The sequence below is a fragment of the Bubalus bubalis genome, chromosome 8 (assembly GCF_019923935.1).
Source record: "Bubalus bubalis isolate 160015118507 breed Murrah chromosome 8, NDDB_SH_1, whole genome shotgun sequence".
In the NCBI taxonomy this organism is placed as follows: domain Eukaryota; kingdom Metazoa; phylum Chordata; class Mammalia; order Artiodactyla; family Bovidae; genus Bubalus; species Bubalus bubalis.
The window spans coordinates 36,060,494-36,078,683 of NC_059164.1; the positions used below are offsets into that span (position 1 = coordinate 36,060,494).

Sequence of the window (18,190 nt, forward strand, 5' to 3'; positions counted from 1 at the left end):
TTTCTATTGAGGGATTAACTTCCTTGACCCTGTTTTGCAAATGAAAAAGGAATACCTGCTAAGCTGGAAAAAGAATCTGTTTCGAATCAATAGCTCTCTGAATCTTCTTTGTTTATCCTACTAAACATCTCTCTTTGTACTAAGCTTCAGTAAAACCAAATGGCAACCTTATGACTATTGGAAATATTTTGAACATCATTGGAAACCACAATTTCAGCCATCTGAGATGAACAAAAAAATAACAGATTCTCCTAACATCACTGTTTTTGGATACATTTCAAAATTCAGTATCATGCACCTGAATTTGGGGACATTTTTGCAACTCTTGAGAGACTTATTTTTATATTCTTGTCCTTGGTGGTTATTCATTTTTAACATATGCTATATTATAGCTTGTCTATCAAATTTATCATGACTCAAATTGCAGGACCTCAACAGCACTAAGTTTTGCCAAGTGCATGCAACTGAGAATTTGAAGCTACACATTCATCTTAAGTTTTGTACAATCTAAATGCAAGTTAGTCCTTGAATTTCGCTTACTTTTTCCAAGGTCAAAGCTGACATCAACTTCATTTTTAACATTTTATTTTAGGGACTTCAAGGTATGTTAAAACTTTAAATGGATAGTTAGAATTACCTTCTAATTCTGTAAAAATCATAATGTTTCACTAAGTCTCAAAACCCTGATGTATAATTGGAGAGCATTTTTCATGGATCTCTCACACTTCTGAACATAGAAAGAATGAAGGAATTCTTAAGCAAAAGGCTAGTTTTCATATAACCTTGAAGCAGAGATATTGTATCTCTTAGAGCAAAGGGCAGTTGTGCTTATCTGCAAGTACAGTGAACATAACCTCTTTCTCAAAATGTAATGACCAGCATGCTTCTGCCTGCTATAAAATGTTGAGGTTACCTCAACCAAGAGTTCTGCTGTACTGCGCCTCACTGCGTGTGCAGGTGTCATTTGGTCCTCTTCTCACTGCACAGTGGAAATGGGAGCTTGGGGAACTGACATGAGAAATGCTGACTCTGACTACTGCTATTCCTGTGAATAATAAAGTTTTTCATCTCTGATTCAGGAGCTGTATAACTTTTGTCAGCATTTGTAAAACGGCCATGGTAGCTTGTTATCTTTTCAGTAGAGTGGAATCATAGACCCTTTACTATTCTTGATATTATTGATTATAAATTTTTGTGGGCACCCTAGATGACCTCACATGAAAGACTCTGATCAGTTTATTAGTTTTAGATGTGATTCCATAATGAAATTTGATGACAGATGAGGTATACAGACAACTGATTGCTTATGAAAGCAAATGAAAAACTTTTTATTAAATGCCATAGAAATAAGCATAGATTTTCCTGTGCATGCATTGTGTGTACATTTATTTCTGTTTGGAGGTAAATATCAGGTAAACTGATAGTTCAAATTCTGTATTCAAAGAATACTGGTAATAATCATAGCTAACATCAATTGTAGCTTACTATATATACTAGGGATTGTTCTGTATACATTTTTTATTAACTCATTTATGTAACTCATATTTGGTTATAAGATAAACATTTCCTTTCAAAGAATGTAGTTCCGGCTTACCTAAGTAGATACAGCACAATTCTGCCACAACTATTCACAAACAGTTGCTATATTTGCTGTTTCACTGTGACGCTGGTTCATACCATCTACCTCTTTGATAAAATGTTTATAAATTTATAATTTATCATCCTTACTCTTGGAGAACTGGAATTTCATGAAAATTCTAATGAACAACCTTACATCATCTTTTTAACAAGACTGGACTCAGATTAATATTCAAAACAAATTTTATTAAGTCCACCTTTCATTTGTGCCAACTATGGTCGTAATCGTTTTTAACTCTACTTGTAAGAAATGAACAATTCATTATAGCCTTCTTGCCTGCATCATGTCACCATGTGTGGAATGTCCTGAGAGTTTTAAGCAGAAAATATTATATGAAAATATTACAAGTAATAAATAGATGGTTGACTAATTAAAGAATAAGATGAGTTTCCCTTCAGTTAATAAGTGCTAGGCAAGAATACACAAAAGAACTATACAAAAAATGATCTTAAAGACCTGCATATAACCATGATGGTGTGGTCACTCACCCAGAGCCAGAAATGCTGGAGTCTAAAGTCAAGTGGGCCTTAGGAAGCATTATTGCAAATAAAGCTAGAGGAGGTAATGGAATTTCAGCTGAGCTATTTCAGATCCTAAAAGATGATGCTGTTAAAGTGCTGCACTGAGTGTGTCAGCAAATTTGGAAAACTCAGAAGTGGCCACAGGATTGGCAAAGGTCAATTTTCATTCCAGTCCTAAAGAAGGGCAACGCCAAAGAATGTTCAAACTCCTGCACAACTGTGCGCATTTCACATGCTAGCAAGGTAAAGCTCAAAATCCTTCAAGCTAAGCTTCAGTAATATGTGAACTAAGAACTTCCAGATGTACATGCTGGATTTAGAAAAGGCATAGGACCAGAGATCAATATACCATCATTCATTGGATCATAGAAAAAGCAAAGGGATTCCAGAAAAACATCTGCTTCTGCTTTGTTGACTACGCTAAAGCCTTTGACTTTGTGGATCACAACAAAATGTGGAAAATTCTTAAAGAGATGGGACCACCACTAGACCACCTTAACTGTCTGTTGAGAAATCTGTACACCAATCAAGAAACAATTAGAAATGGACATGGAACAATGGACTAGTTCCAAATTGGAAAGGAATACAACAAGGCTGTATATTGTCACCCTGCTTATTTAATTCATATGCAGTGTACATCCTGCAAAATGTCAGGCTAGATGATTCACAAGCTGGAATCAAGATTGTCAGGAAAATTATCAACAATCTCAGATAATGAAGCGATTCAGTTCAGATCAGCCGCTCAGTTGTGTCTGACTCTTTGCAACCCCATGGACTACAGCACGCCAGGCTTTCCTGTCTTTCACCAACTCCCAGAGCTTTCTCAAACTCATGTCCATCGAGTCAGTGATGCCATCCAACTACCTCATCCTCTGTCATCCCCTTCTCCTGCCTTAAATCTTTCCCAGAATCAGGGTCTTTTTCAATACTTTGCATCAGGTGGCCAAACTATTGGAGTTTCAGCTTCAGCATCAGTCCTTCCAATAAATATTCAGGACTGATTTCATTTAGGATAGACTGGTTGGATCTCTTTGCAGTCCAAGAGACTCTCAAGAGTCTTCTCCAACACCACAGTTCAAAAGCATGAATTCTTCAGTGCTCAGCTTTCTTTATAGTCCAACTCTCATATCCATACCTGACTACTGGAAGCCATAGCTTTGACTAGCCAGACATTTGTTGGCAAAGTAATGTCTCTGGTTTTTAATATGCTGTCTAGGTTGGTCATAGCTTTTCTTTAAAGGAGCAAGTGTCTTTTAATTTCATGACTCCAGTGATACCACACTAATGGCAGAGAGTAAAGAGGAACTTAAGAGCTTCTTGCTGAAAGTGAAAGAGGAGAAAGCTGGCTGAAAGTGAAAAAGCTGGCCTATAAATCCACATTCGAAAAACTATGATCATAGCTCCAGTCCCATCACTTCATGGCAAGTAGAAGGGCAAAAAGTGGAATCAGTGACATATTTTATTTTCTTGGGCTCCAAAATCAGTGCAGATGATCAGTGCAGCCATGAAATTAAAAGACACTTGCTCCTTCAAGGAGAGCTATGACAAACCTAGGCAGTGTATCCAAAAGCAGAGACATCAGTTTGCTGACAAAGGTCAGTATAGCTAAATCTATGTTTTTTTCTGGTAGTCATGTGCAGATGTGAGTTGGACCATAAATAAGGCTGAGCACTGAAGAAGTGATGCTTTCAAACTGTGGTACTGGAGAATATTCTTGAGAATCTCTTGGACTGGGAGGAGATCAAACCAGTCAATCCTAAAGAAAAAAACAACTCTGAATTTTCATTGATTCAGCTTACTGGAAATGACCCTGATGCTTGGAAGGATTGAAGGCAGGAGGAGATGGGGATGACAGAGGATGAGATGGCTGGATGGCATCACTGACTCAATGGAGATGAGTTAGAGTCAACTCCGGGAATAGTGGAGGATAATACGTAGCCTGGCTTGCTACAGTCCCTGGGGTTTCAAGGAGTTGGACATGACTTAGCGACTGAACTACGATAACAACAGACATCATACTATGTACTTTGCACAGATATGTTATTAATAGCATTTTGACTTGGGGAAACTGAAGCTCAGAAATCCCGAATAACTCTCTTATATTCACACAGAGAATATAATTCTTTATTAATTCTAACCCGTCTGATAAAGCATCAGATGAGTACAGGTAACTACTTTGGTGGTGTTTCTCTTTCATCATTTTGATATTAATTAGTTTTATTCTATATGTTTTTCTAAAATTCTTCAAGAATACCTTCAAATGTAAATACATGCTCAAGAATAAATAACCATTTTCATTAAATAATAAATATAAGCAGATTTTAAATTCTAAAGTTTAAAACATTTAATTGTATTCAGAAATAATTTCTGAAATTAATATATGTATATACATAATATATATGCCTATATATGTATGTCCATTTATTATAAACATGGATATGTTATAAATGGATAAAGAGTTATAAATGGTTAAAGAGGTTCCATTTATTAGAATATAAATTAAGATAATATTTTATATTATTAATATTATAATAGCATTTAATATTTTGCATATTAAAGACTCCAACTGAATATTTTAACTTTTGATATTAGATAAGACAGAGGGTAGAAAAGGGGTATATATATATATATGAATTATAAAAAAGCATTCCTTTACAGTCTGAATTTCATTTTGTATCTCCTTCCTTAAAACTACATTTCATATGTATTAAAGAGTCAAATCTCCTTTATTTGAGTGTTAAATTCATAATAAATGCATATGTGTTGGAATTAATATGCCAACTAATTGTATCTACAGTAAATCTCTTTGGATTGTAACTCTACCTGCTTGGTGTAAATCATTGACTTAATTCCTTTAAGGCATGAGCACTAAGTATACAAGAACCTTGCATAAAATTGGAAAAAACCGAATATCATTATTGAAATCAGAGTAAGGTTTTTGACTAAATATTTCTCCTGGTTTGGCAGGAAAACATAGTTGAGTCAGTTTCACATTCATTGTGTGAATTCATTTGCATATGGGATGGCAAACGGTTATGCTAAATACATATTATATAGACGACCCATAATCATATCTCCAATGAGTGGTACAAATGTAAATAATTGGATCGCTATTACAATGTAAAATGCAATGTAAGCCATAAGTATGTATTAATCAGCTTCTCTAGTCCACATGACATTTCAAAGTGAAATTGCTCAAAACTCCTTTAAGTAGAAGAGAATCACATTGGCTGACTTTTGTTCCTGCCTTTGTCTATAATGACTATATGTATATTTTTGACCAATTTTGAAGCTTTTGAGTAATTTGAAATAAAAATATTTATGGAATCTTAGATCAGTATTTCTAGAACTCCAAAACAAAATTTTTTTCTGAAACAAAACAAAACATTAAAATGGAAAGGTCCATTGGTTTTCTTATACATGATGCTTCTTAGTTAGGGAAAGTAAAAATGTCTCCCAAAATGGACAGAACAGGCTACTCACCATTTTGTCAGGTGGATGTTAAAAAATTCCAAGTCACAAAGTCAGCATTCAATTGCTAATATTATAAACAGAACACAGTTAAGTCTTAGTTCTATTTGATATTCCTCTTTGAAGAAGAGGTTTCTAACATCCTTTAATGAATGCTGAGGTATTAAGAAGACATGCTTATGGATGATCTGATCACAGCTGTAATAGAATTAAAAGGAAAAAAAAGAACATTATTGCTAGGTAAGTATGGAACAGCTTAAATAGAGAAAGGGATGAGTGAGTGACAGGAACAATCTCATGGATTACTGCTTTGGCATGAAGATTCTAGTGTTCAGCCAGCTTGCCAAATAAATTGACCAGAGAAAAAGAAAGTCAACAGATTAACTTCAGGAATTAAGCTTATTAATGGATTTTCATGCAGAGATGTATCCACCCACCATGATAGGAAAGGGCTTCCTTTGCTTTCCCAGCTGCTGTGTTATACATTAAAATATTTCAACATAAATTGTTGATGGGATAGAGACTTTTTTTTGCTTTTTAAATGAATGTTCACTGACCTGAGCCAATGTTGTACTATATTCATTCATGTTGAGCTGATTTATATTTGAACCTGAATAAGTTGTTTGATTTAATATGAACTAAATATATTTAAATGTAGATTGTTCATGTTCACAGCCTTCTCTTTTATTTAGAGTTAAATTTCACTGCTCAGTCCTTAATTTAAGAACATGTAAGGAGGTAATTGGGATTGGTGGTAAATTACATTCTTTTGTAGAAAGTGTAATGATCAGAAGTTAGTTAAAAACACCTCTATTCTGTTTTAATTTTCATGCATGGAGCAGTTGTTTTGACAGATGGATGGACTTTATTTTTGTAACCGTCCGGGAAAAGTCTGCTTAACACAGTCTAATCAGTGCTACATATTTGTAATGTTTGTTTTTGAATCACTGTGCATTTGGCTTCTATATCTTTTTCTGAGGGTAGACATTTTCTTTCTAATTTATTTTTCCAGGCTAATATCTCTGTGTGTAATTCCTCTCTACATTTGACCTTAAGACACTAGAAATTCTTAAAAAAATAAGTGTAAATGGTTTGTCACTAAGGATGATGAATCATTGCTCCTCAGGTGTGGCCTAGGGCTTTACTGGTTTATGACTGCCTTTACTTTTACCATGAGGCTAAGTTAACAATTTATAATACTCTTGTTCTGGAGTACATTTCAGTGAAATAAGAGGTCAGTATGGTTGCCTGACTCTCGGGAAGCCAGCTTGTTGCTAACTTGTCTGTGTGTATCAACTTAAATTCCAAAAAGATCCAGGTTTGAAAAATGAATTCATTTTGAACTGATTACATTCTCTTTATTACGTTGTAAATCCACCAGTGCTGAGCAAAGCAGCACAGTAGTTGAATGCCAAAAAGTACATTACATTCTGAGTTTTAAGAATCGTCATGGTTCAAGAAAAGGTCAGAAACACTCTTCTTCTGTCTCCCTAGAGCAGAAATGTGTGAAGTGTGTTTCCTTTTTCTGCCACGCTTCCTTCTTTTTTAGAGGAATGTCCAGGCTGCTTCCAAATAAAATGAATATCCTGTTTTGGAACACTCAAAAGCCTTGGCAACAACAAGCAGGAGAATGAAGACAAATGAATGACAGGATTGATACTCTTTTGTGTTGGTTTTCTGTTTAAAGAAAAATCCTTACTTCACTATGTCTCTTTCAAGTTTTGGTTTCTTCTCTGTTCAGTTCTTTTAATTCACTGTTTCCTTGTATATGGTTATTGATGAGTTTTCTTGCAGCTAATTTAAACCAATTTTGAAAGTATTTCATTCAATTTCTTTGTTTCCGTTCAAGTGTCTTAACACACTATATAAATCCAAGAAATTTCTCTCCATTCTATTTGCATTAACCTTCACATCAAAATAATATTGAGTTAGCCCCCAGGCATGGTACAATACAGCCTTCTGCCAACTGGGAGAGTTCACTGGGTAAATCATTCAGGCCTCAGGCCAATAGGGTGGGTCTAGCTGCTTTGTAGTACAGATAAAATCCATTATCAGCATCCTCAGTAGAACCCTTTGCCAGGTTTCACAGCTTCAGTCCTGTGATTTTTTTCCAGCAGCTCTGTAGAAGAATACTTGTCATATTATAGTGGTGCTTCTTTGACAGTTAATAGAGAACAACAACCATAATAACAACAACAAAATTGGAGGAGGAAATGCTCCAAAAGAATGCTCCAGCATTCTTGCCTGGAGAATCCCATGGACAGAGGAACTGAACTTTCAAGGTCAGTCCATAGGGTTGCACAGAATCAGACAGGACTGAAGCACCTTATCACAGTACAACACAGCACACAGAGAACAAAAAAAAAATTAGGATATTCAGGGTAGCTCAGTTACATAGTTCTCAAGAACCTTGAGAATTTTTCAGTCAATAATTATTGCTAATCAGTTACCCAACTGATTAATAGATAAGAGCCCACAGATTCTGTGACCTTAGAATTTATAACAATTGCAAAAGTGACATAGCCTTCACGTGTATGCACAGGTATCTGTACTTATAAAATTTTCCTTCCTTTCTTTATCATGGAGATCTAGGGTCTCCTCTCAAACTTCTATAATGCCCTTATGTGTTACTACTGGGATTAAAGAACTTGATTTGTATTTAAAATTGCATGTGTATCTTTATGGGCCTGGTGGGCAAAGTAAAACCCTGTTCTTTTCTAGAATGAGTAAGACATCCATCTGGGTCTGCCACTGCTATTTATTAGAATATTCGTTTGCTTACCAATATGTGTATACACAGCCAGTTTCTTAATTTCAACATATGGTGCTGGAAATGGTTGTTTATAATCTTGAATGCTGTAATATTGAGTCCACAATCAGGGTTGGCTGTCTTTATGTAAAAGCAGAGTATGTGGCCACCTACATGTTTCATAAAACATTTTCCTGAAAATAATTCATTTTCAAATGACTGCATTTTCTTAAGAGTACAAGTAAATCCTTTGGGTAAGACTCATGAATGTCTTATTTGTAAATGAGTTTATCAGATGTTTCCCTGTCCACAGCCTCTTTCCTCTGGCCAAGAATTCATGCCCTATCCTCTTTCTCAAAGAGGAGAAACTGTTACAGAATGGGGAGTTTGTGGCTAAGAGCCTTGAAAGTTGGGTTATGTCTTAGCTTATCTAAGCTTTTGTCTAAAATATGTCATGTTCAAAGTGGTACATGGATAAGATGCGTATACTTTTTAAGCTAGGAAAATTTTCTTTATAGAAACTTGCAAAATTAGTTTCAAAGTTAGTTGATTTCAGTGCTTAATTTTCTTTGTTATAATGCCTTTCCAGACAAAGGAAAGACTCAGGATGTAAGTAACAAAACAGTGAGACAAATCAGATGTGTATTTTAGCTACTTTCTGAAACTGCTCAGCATTTGATAAGAAGGAGTGATGAGTCCTAACAGTCAAGTTTCATATTTTCCCTTATAGAGGTATAACTTACTTTTGGGATGATATGTTTATAGGACATCCTCGGATTTCATCCTGGATAAATCAGTGATGATGGAAAGCAAGTATTTGAATTTAAGTAACAATTATTCTGCTCAGGTTTAGTCTGCTCTTTATTTTATGGGAGGCATTAAAATTAAAACCAAAATCATCAGTTACAAACACAGAATACAAATGTCACTTGGGAATGTACTTAAATTATCTAACATCTCAGTTATAAATTCCAACTAACTACATAAGTCCAAACACATTCTGAGCTTCTCCAGTTTCATCCACTTCATTAGAACTGATTCAAATGTATTCTTTTTAATGGCTGAGTAATATTCCATTGTGTATATGTACCACAGCTTTCTTATTCATTCGTCTGCTGACGGACATCTAGGTTGCTTCCATGTCCTGGCTATTATAAACAGTCCTGCGATGAACATTGGGGTACACGTGTCTCTTTCAATTCTGGTTTCCTCAGTGTGTATGCCCAGCAGTGGGATTGCTGGGTCATATGGCAGTTCTATTTCCAGTTTTTTAAGGAATCTCCACACTGTTCTCCATAGTGGCTGTACTAGTTTGCATTCCCACCAACAGTGTAAGAGGGTTCCCTTTTCTCCACACCCTCTCCAGCATTTATTGCTTGTAGACTTTTGGATCGCAGCCATTCTGACTGGCGTGAAATGGTACCTCATTGTGGTTTTGATTTGCATTTCTCTAATAATGAGTGCTATTGAGCATCTTTTCATATGTTTGTTAGCCATCTATATGTCTTCTTTGGAGAAATGTCTGTTTAGTTCTTTGGCCCATTTTTTGATTGGGTTGTTCGTTTTCCTGGAATTGAGCTGCAGGAGTTGCTTGTATATTTTTGAGGTTAATTCTTTGTCAGCTGCTTTGTTTGCTATTGTTTTCTCCCATTCTGAAGGCTCTCTTTTCACCTTGCTTATAGTTTCCTTTGTTGTGCAGAAGCCTTTAATTTTAATTAGGTCCCATTTGTTTATTTTTGCTTTTATTTCCAATATTCTGGGAGGTGGGTCATAGAGGATCCTGCTGTGATTTATGTCAGAACGTGTTTTGCCTATGTCTTCCTCTAGGAGTTTTATAGTTTCTGGCCTTATGTTTAGATCTTTAATCAATTTTGAGTTTATTTTTGTGTAGGATGTTAGAAAGTGTTCTAATTTTTTTACAAGTGGTTGACCAGTTTTCCCAGCACTACTTGTTAAAGAGATTGTCCTTTCTCCATTGATATTCTTGCCTTATTTGTTGAAGATAAGGTGACCATAGGTGTGTGGATTTATCTCTGGGCTTTCTATTTCATTCCATTGATCTATATTTCTGTCTTTGTGCCAGTACCATACTGTCTTGATGACTGTGGCTTTGTAGTAGAGCCTGAAGTCAGGCAGGTTGATTTCTCCAGTTCCATTCTTTTTTCTCAAGATTGCTTTGGCTATTCAAGGTTTTTTGTATTTCCATACAAATTGTGAAATTATTTGATCTAGTTCTGTGAAAAATATCCTTGGTAGCTTGATAGGTTTTGCACTGAATCTATAGATTGCTTTGGGTAGTATACTCATTTTCACTATATTGATTCTTCCAATCCATGAACACAGTATATTTCTCCGTCTATTTGTCCTCTTTGATTTCTTTCACCAGTGTTTTATAGTTTTCTATTTATAGGTCTTTTGTTTCTTTCAGTTCAGTTCAGTTCAGTCCAGTCGCTCAGTTGTGTCCGACTCCTTGCAGTGCGCCAGGCCTCCCTGTCCATCACCAACCCTCAGAGTTCACTCAAACTCATGTCCATTGAGTTGGTGATGCCATCCAGCCATCTCATCCTTTGTCGTCCCCTTCTCCTCCTGCCCTCAATCCCTCACAGAATTAGAGTCTTTTCCAATGAGTCAACTCTTTGCATGAAGTGGCCAAGATATTGGAGTTTCAGCTTTAGCATCTGTCCTTCCAAAGAACACCCAGGACTGATCTCTTTTAGAATGGACTGGTTGGATCTCCTTGCAGTCCAAGGGACTCTCAAGAGTCTTCTCCAACACCACAGTTCAAAAGCATAAATTCTTTGGCTCTCAGCTTTCTTCACAGTCCAACTTTCACATCCATACATGACCACTGGAAAAACCGTAGCCTTAACTAGATGGACCTTTGTTGGCAAAGTAATGTCTCTGCTTTTCAATATGCGATCTAGGTTGGTCAATACTTTCCTTCCAAGGAATAAGTGTCTCTTAATTTCATGGCCACAATCACCATCTGCAGTGATTTTGGAGCCCCAGAAGATAAAGTCTGACACTGTTTCCCCATCTATTTCCCATGAAGTGATGGGACCGCATGCCATGATCTGAGTTTTCTGAATGTTGAGTTTTAAGCCAACTTTTTCACTCTCCACTTTCACTTTCATCAAAAGGCTTTTTAGTTCCTCTTCACTTTCTGCCATAAGGGTGGTGTCATCTGCATTTCTGAGGTTATTGACATTTGTCCCAGCAATCTTGATTCCAGCTTGTGCTTCTTCCAGCCCAGCATTTCTCATGATGTACTCTGCATATAAGTTAAATAAGCAGGGTGACAATATATAGCCTTGACGTACTCCTTTTCCTATTTGGAACCAGTCTGTTGTTCCATGTCCAGTTCTAACTGTTGCTTCCTGATCTGCACACAGATTTCTCAAGAGGCAGGTAAGGTGGTCTGGTATTCCCATCTCTTTCAGAATTTTCCACAGTTTATGGTGATCCACACAGTCAAAGGCTTTGGCATAGTCAATAAAGCAGAAATAGATGTTTTTCTGGAACTCTCTTGCTTTTTCGATGATCCAGTGGATGTTGACAATTTGACCTCTGCTTCCATTGCCTTTTCTAAAACCAGCTTGAACATCTTGAAGTTCACGGTTCACATATTGCTGAAGCATGGCTTGGAGAATTTTGAGCATTACTTTACTAGCATGTGAGATGAGTGCAATTGTGCAGTAATTTGAACATTCTTTGGCATTGGCTTTCTTTGGGATTGGAATGATAACTGACCATTTCCAGTCCTGTGGCCACTGCTGAGTTTTCCAAATATGCTGGCATATTGAGTGTAGCACTTTCACAGCATAATTGTTGTTTCTTTAGGTAGATATATTCCTTAATATTTTATTCTTTTCATTGCAATGGTAAATGGAATTGTTTCCTTAATTTCTCTTTCTGTTTTGTCATTGTTAGTGTATAGGAATGTAAGGGACTTCTGTGAGTTGATTTTATATCCTGCAACTTTACTATATTCATTAATTAACTCTAGTAATATTCTGGTGGAGTCTTTAGGGTTTTCTATGTAGAGGATCATGTCATCTGCAAACAGTGAGAGTTTTACTTTTTCTTTTCCAATCTGAATTCCGTTTATCTTTTTATTCTCTGATTGTTGTGGCCAAAACTTCCAAAACTATATTAAATAGTAGTGGTGAGAATTTTATGTTATAAAACCATAAAATGTCAGTGCAATTATTAATATTCGGTTGCATATGTAAAAATAGATAATGTATGTCCCATGACAAATTCATATTTTCTACTTATATGTATTTAATTTTAAGATTTTTTATATGGTTATAGACCATAACATTTATTTGAAGATTTTTAAAAATAAATTTATTTATTTTCACTTGGAGGATAATTACTTTACAATATTGTGCTATTTCTGCCACACATCAACATGAATCAGCCATAGGTATACATATGTCCCCCTACCTCTTGAGTTTACCTCCCACCTCCCACCCCATCCCACCCCTCTAGGTTGTCACAGAGCACCAAGTTTGAATTTCTCTTTTCACTGTTTTCTTTTTACAGTATTGATAGCAACTCATTTATTTAAAAATATTTTGCAAAAAGTATATCTTTTCAACTCAGGGTTAATTTGGTAATAAAATTATCCAGTTTATACTTCATCTAATTTTTTTTTCCCCCTGAATCTTCCCTTAGCAGGAACAGAAGGCTAAGATTCCTATTTGTTTGTAGAAACACATTTTCTTTCATAGGGTCTACAGATAGAATATATAGAAAAATATAAATAGCTCTATCATATTTATTAGGTGACATTTGGATAATGAAATGGAAGGAATGTCTAAACTTCTATACATAATAAGATATGACTATAATCCCCTCTTATAAAGTAGCTGTTCTTTACCTGGAAGATCCATGACTCATTGGTAAGGGTATCCATGTATCGGTTTATGATGTACATGTACTCATGAAGATATTTATTAAATATAGCCACTCTAATAAAGACCCTCAGTCTATAGACTTTCTAAACTCTAATGTCTTCTCTGTCTCATCTTATACACAAACCATCTTTGAGGTTTCAGTGACTTTTTTCAAGAGGAGGTGGTTTTATCTTCTTAAGTCTGTAAAGCTCACTAGTAAGCATCAGTGTGTGTGTGTGTGTGTGTGTGTGTGTGTGTGTATGTGTGTATGTGTGTGTGTGCATGTTAGTCATTCAGTCATGTTCGACTCTTTGTCTATGGAATTCTCCAGGCAAGAATACTGGAGTGGATTGCCATTCCCTTCTCCAGGGGATCTTCCCAACCCAGTGATCAAACCTGGGTCTCCTGCATTGCAGGTGGATTCTGTACCATCCGAGTCACCAGGGCAGCCCAGTAATAAGTAGCACTGCTAAAGTTCAAAGTTAGTTGCCAATCATTATGAGTTACTGATGATGTTTCAAATTTATGTTTAGTAGAAGGTTTTATTGTCTTTTATTTTTTATTTACTTTTCCAAATTTAAAGCTGACTTTTGCAAATAAATTTTCATCATTATTATGATTTAACTAATTGACTAAATAATTTTCTGTTTCCTTCATTTCCAGAAAAGTCACCTATGATAATTGGTTATCTATAACTTTATTCCACTTTTTAATAAATAAATTATAGTTTTAATAAAAACATTAAAGGGAATATTATATTTTACCCCCCAAAATAAGAACTTCTTTGTTTCATGTAACAATGAGAGCAAACCCTGTCTGTGTCTCACATAATAATGTGAACAAACAATAGAATAATAAGCTATAAAAATTAATGTGAAAGGACACAAAAGAAATCTGCTCAAACATGCCTAGCACACTAAAGGATACCTCAGCCATGCTCACTGCTAGAACTCACTGGTTTTCCTTTTGTTTTACAGAAAGAATGTGCTAATTTCATCAAGGTGCTTAAGGCTTATAATCAGACTCATTTGTATGCCTGTGGAACGGGGGCTTTTCATCCAGTTTGCACCTACATTGAAATTGGACATCATCCTGAGGTAAAGCTCGCTTTTTAAAAATGGTGTTTGTCCATGACCCCTTCCTTTTCAAATACTTTATTACTAATTTCTTTACTTCATTGAAGAAATTGCTGTTTGGTAGGTCCTACTTGGGATTCAGATGTTATTATTAATTTTAATCTGTGAATGCAAAAAGAATTGAGACCATCACTCAACAATAACTGAAACAGGGAGAAGGAAGGAAGAAAGCATTTGCTTTTCCTCTCTATTGAGTCCAATCCATTTTGCATGTGCAGCAGATGTCAGCAGGCTGCATGTGTACTGTTTTCTCCTTCATTTGTATATTGCCAGCTTTCCCCACCATTTCCCTTCTCAGCCAGAAGTGTCTGCCCCCACAGTTGTTTTCTTCTGCCCAGGGATTAAGAAAGGATGCCATACATGTGCTCAATGCTCTGATCATATGTTTGACCTAAATTGCTCACAGTTGTGTTCTTGCTTAGCTAGGCATTATATTTATATTTTGGACTATAATATTGTCAGGATAAAAAAGATAAAAAATGTTAATTTGTCTCTTGCTCCTAAAAGATGTTTTAGTGAGAAAATTAAGTTGGGTAAATTTAAGCAAAACTTGAAATTAGGGATGTATTTAAAGGAAAAGTTTCTAGTTTGAAAGCAATTCCATGGGTTGGATTTATCAATAGCATTTAATTATAAGCCCTTTATAATTTTTGGCACAAAATCCTATGAAAAACAAAAGTGTTCATGTGGTGAAAAAATCTTGTGACAGAATTTTCTTCCAATTGGAATCCAGAATTACTCATCAGATAAAAGGTTTGTTCCCAGAATGTTTCTGGAATCCTAAATGTTAAATATAATTTACATGTTAGCCACTTCTTTATAACTTTAAATCTTTTCTCTATATTTTCTTATGGAATCCAAAAGTGATACAAATATGTTCTTACAACCCAAACACTGAATAATCGAAACATTTTTGTGTTGTACCTTCTTTGTATAAGAAGACACCTTTAAGGCTATGTGGTTTCTAGACTAAACATGATTATTATGACTTTCCTGATGATCCTGAGAAGATTAAAACCCTTTCCCAAGTTCTCACGAGTTTAGACATTTGCCCTCATAAACCTCTTCCTCCAGTGCATCCTCCTCCTTTTTTTTTTTTTTACCAGCTCGCATTCTGTACCTGATGACATACCCAGGAGTTTTAAGTAAATTAAATTAAGGAAAGGCAGTTCTACTTAAGTTACTTGTTTTGTATTGATGAAATTAGGAATAATTTCTTGCGTATAGTCCTGCAGATTTTGCATAATTAACTTTTGAGCAACTTCTGGATAAATCTTTCCTTCTTCACCTGCTTCTAGGCTATTTTCAATAGGTAGGCACCCTAAAACTTGGGTCCCACTTTTATGTTTATTGGAGATATCTCTGGAGAACATTCTGCATGTTGTCTTGGACTTTTCACATCTGTCTGGCACCATGCTATATGGGACAGTGGGACCCAGATAACTGAGCTCCAAACACAGCGTTAGTGGAAAATAGGTGGGCTTTAGGGTCATTTCTGGCTTCTAATCATGTTCTACAACTTACTATCTGTGGAGTCCAGGAAAATTGCTTAACCTCTCAGATTCTGTCTCATAATATGTAAAAACAAAGCAAACCTCTATGACCCTCAGAGTCCTTATATTTAAGTGAGAAATCAACTTACTACCTCCAACTGTCTCCCAATTCTCCAACCATGGCATGGCCCACTGACATTTTTTTGCTATAGAAACTCAAGGAGTTGTAATCCTTCATTATTAAACTCATGTCCTCTAGCCTTTCATTGGAGAGCTTTTGTCCAACCTTAGTTCAATGCTTGATACTTAATCTGCAGTAAGCTACTAATTTCCTTTGTGTCTTTGTTTCTAATCTAGAAAATGGTGATAAGAATGGCCTCTACCTCATGCAGTTATAAGAGTTTGACATTGCTTAATGGGTAGTAGGTTCTTAAAAAAATGCAGATTGTAATTTTTAAAATATGAATGTGTATTGCAGGATGAAAGCCATTGGAGCTTTTATGGTAATAACTGTCACTTTGCTATTAAATGTACCTCATTCATCAGAGTTTATAAGTTACTGCACTGGGCTCTCATTCTTGCCAGGTCATTTTGTATTTAGCTTAATTCCTCTACTTTTAATTTTGAAGCTTAGATGATCTTGATGGCCATTTAAATTAAAATATCACATATGGTTTCTGTATTTTTACAATTTTCCCCAAATATAAATTTTTCTTTCTGAAGTTGTTCTTTAGCAGAGTTCCCTCTTTCTCAACTCATCAACTACTCATTGCTGGTTTAAGAGTGGATGGGAGGATGAAGAGGTACAGGAGCCAGGCCATTTACCCAGCAAAATGGAGGAAGCCTTTTCCTCCACTGAAATAAATAAATAAAGCTTCCCATCCAATCACGTTATGGTAGGATATTGATGAACAAGTGTTTTATTGAAATTCTAAAACTCAGAACCTTTGAGAAAAGTCCTCCCTCAGAAGCTCAGTGGTCTTGAATTGCATGCCAACTGTGTTATGGGGAGATGCTGTTCCAGACTATTTAGGGGTCAGAGGGAAGATGATTATGCAATTATCTGGGGGAATTGGGAGCAGTCTAGACAGTCAATCTAGGAAATTCTGGAAAAGATATTATCAAGATGGCTTGTCTAGACAACATAAAATTCAATTTTCAATGCTAAACTGCCTTAAAAGAGAATCTGCTTTAAATTGATCTCTATTGGTACTTAAAATACTACACTTGTATTTAAACAGTTATACTGTTTTTGAATTTGAGACAATGAGACAATATGTGTTTCATGCAGTTAGGAGAGTCATGATGGTAATGGAAGGATTGGCAGAATAAGAAATAAAATAGCAAGCAGGACTGAGGCCAGGCTTGTTGGATTAGAGTTCATAAGATCTCCTGAAGTTTGAATTTAGTAACTTTTATTTACAGGGATGGGCTTTCAGACAGAACTAAGACAAACCTTTTCCTATATTCTGGTTGAAAAAGTAACAAGTATACACTGCTGTTTCCTGTCCTCATTACATAAAACAATGAAATAGTTTCTTTTTTAAAGTACTTTACATATTATAAATAATTTTATGACACAAAAAAGACATTTTGCTTTTATCATGACTTCATGGAGTTTTTAACATACAGTTTTTTCTTTGAGTGTCTTTAAAATAACTGTCTTATATTGAGTCCCCAAGATTGTTAAAATCCATTGTTAGAAATTGTAGATTTAACCCTTTCAAGATGGCTGGATGCCACAGAAATAAAGATATCACTTTTGAAACAAAGCAAAACTTCCTTTATCATTTAATAGCTTCAGATCTAATATGAAGAAATTAAAAACTCCTTTTAATTGTATTAGTTTTGCCAAATTTCAAAATGAATCCACCACAGGTATATTTGGCAAAACTAATACAATTATGTAAAGTTTAAAAATAAAATTAAATTAAAAAAAAAAAAACTCCTTTTAAATAATAATAAGCAGTTTGCAAAGAAATCCTTGTTTAGTCTTCTGATTGTGAATAATCTTACTTTACTCTTCCTGCACTTTAATAGCAATATTTAAACTCCTGAATACTATATTCTGAAATCTCCTCTTGCTGTATAGTGAATGCCTTATGACCATACAGAGTATGTCATTGATTGCTGTATTAAGCAGATTTTGTGTTTCCTGTAGTGCAGTTGGGAATTGGTAGACCTATTAATTAACTCCAGTTCTGTAAGATATGTGTCAGTCAATTCTTGGTTATCCTCCAACAGTACTTGACCCTGAAGATAACTGCCTATGAAGTCACA

At 35.4% G+C, this 18,190-nt stretch overlaps 1 protein-coding gene across 8 annotated transcripts in view; it reads left to right on the forward strand.

Annotated features, from left to right (window-relative positions):
• Positions 1–18,190, forward strand: part of SEMA3A (semaphorin 3A) — a 533,509-nt gene that overhangs the window by 368,966 nt on the left and 146,353 nt on the right. For all 8 annotated transcript variants that reach the window (XM_044946571.2, XM_025291021.3, XM_044946573.2 and 5 more), the window contains one exon: positions 14,259–14,378. In XM_044946571.2, coding sequence (XP_044802506.1) covers positions 14,259–14,378 — 120 coding nt within the window. The remainder of the gene's footprint in view (positions 1–14,258; positions 14,379–18,190) is intronic.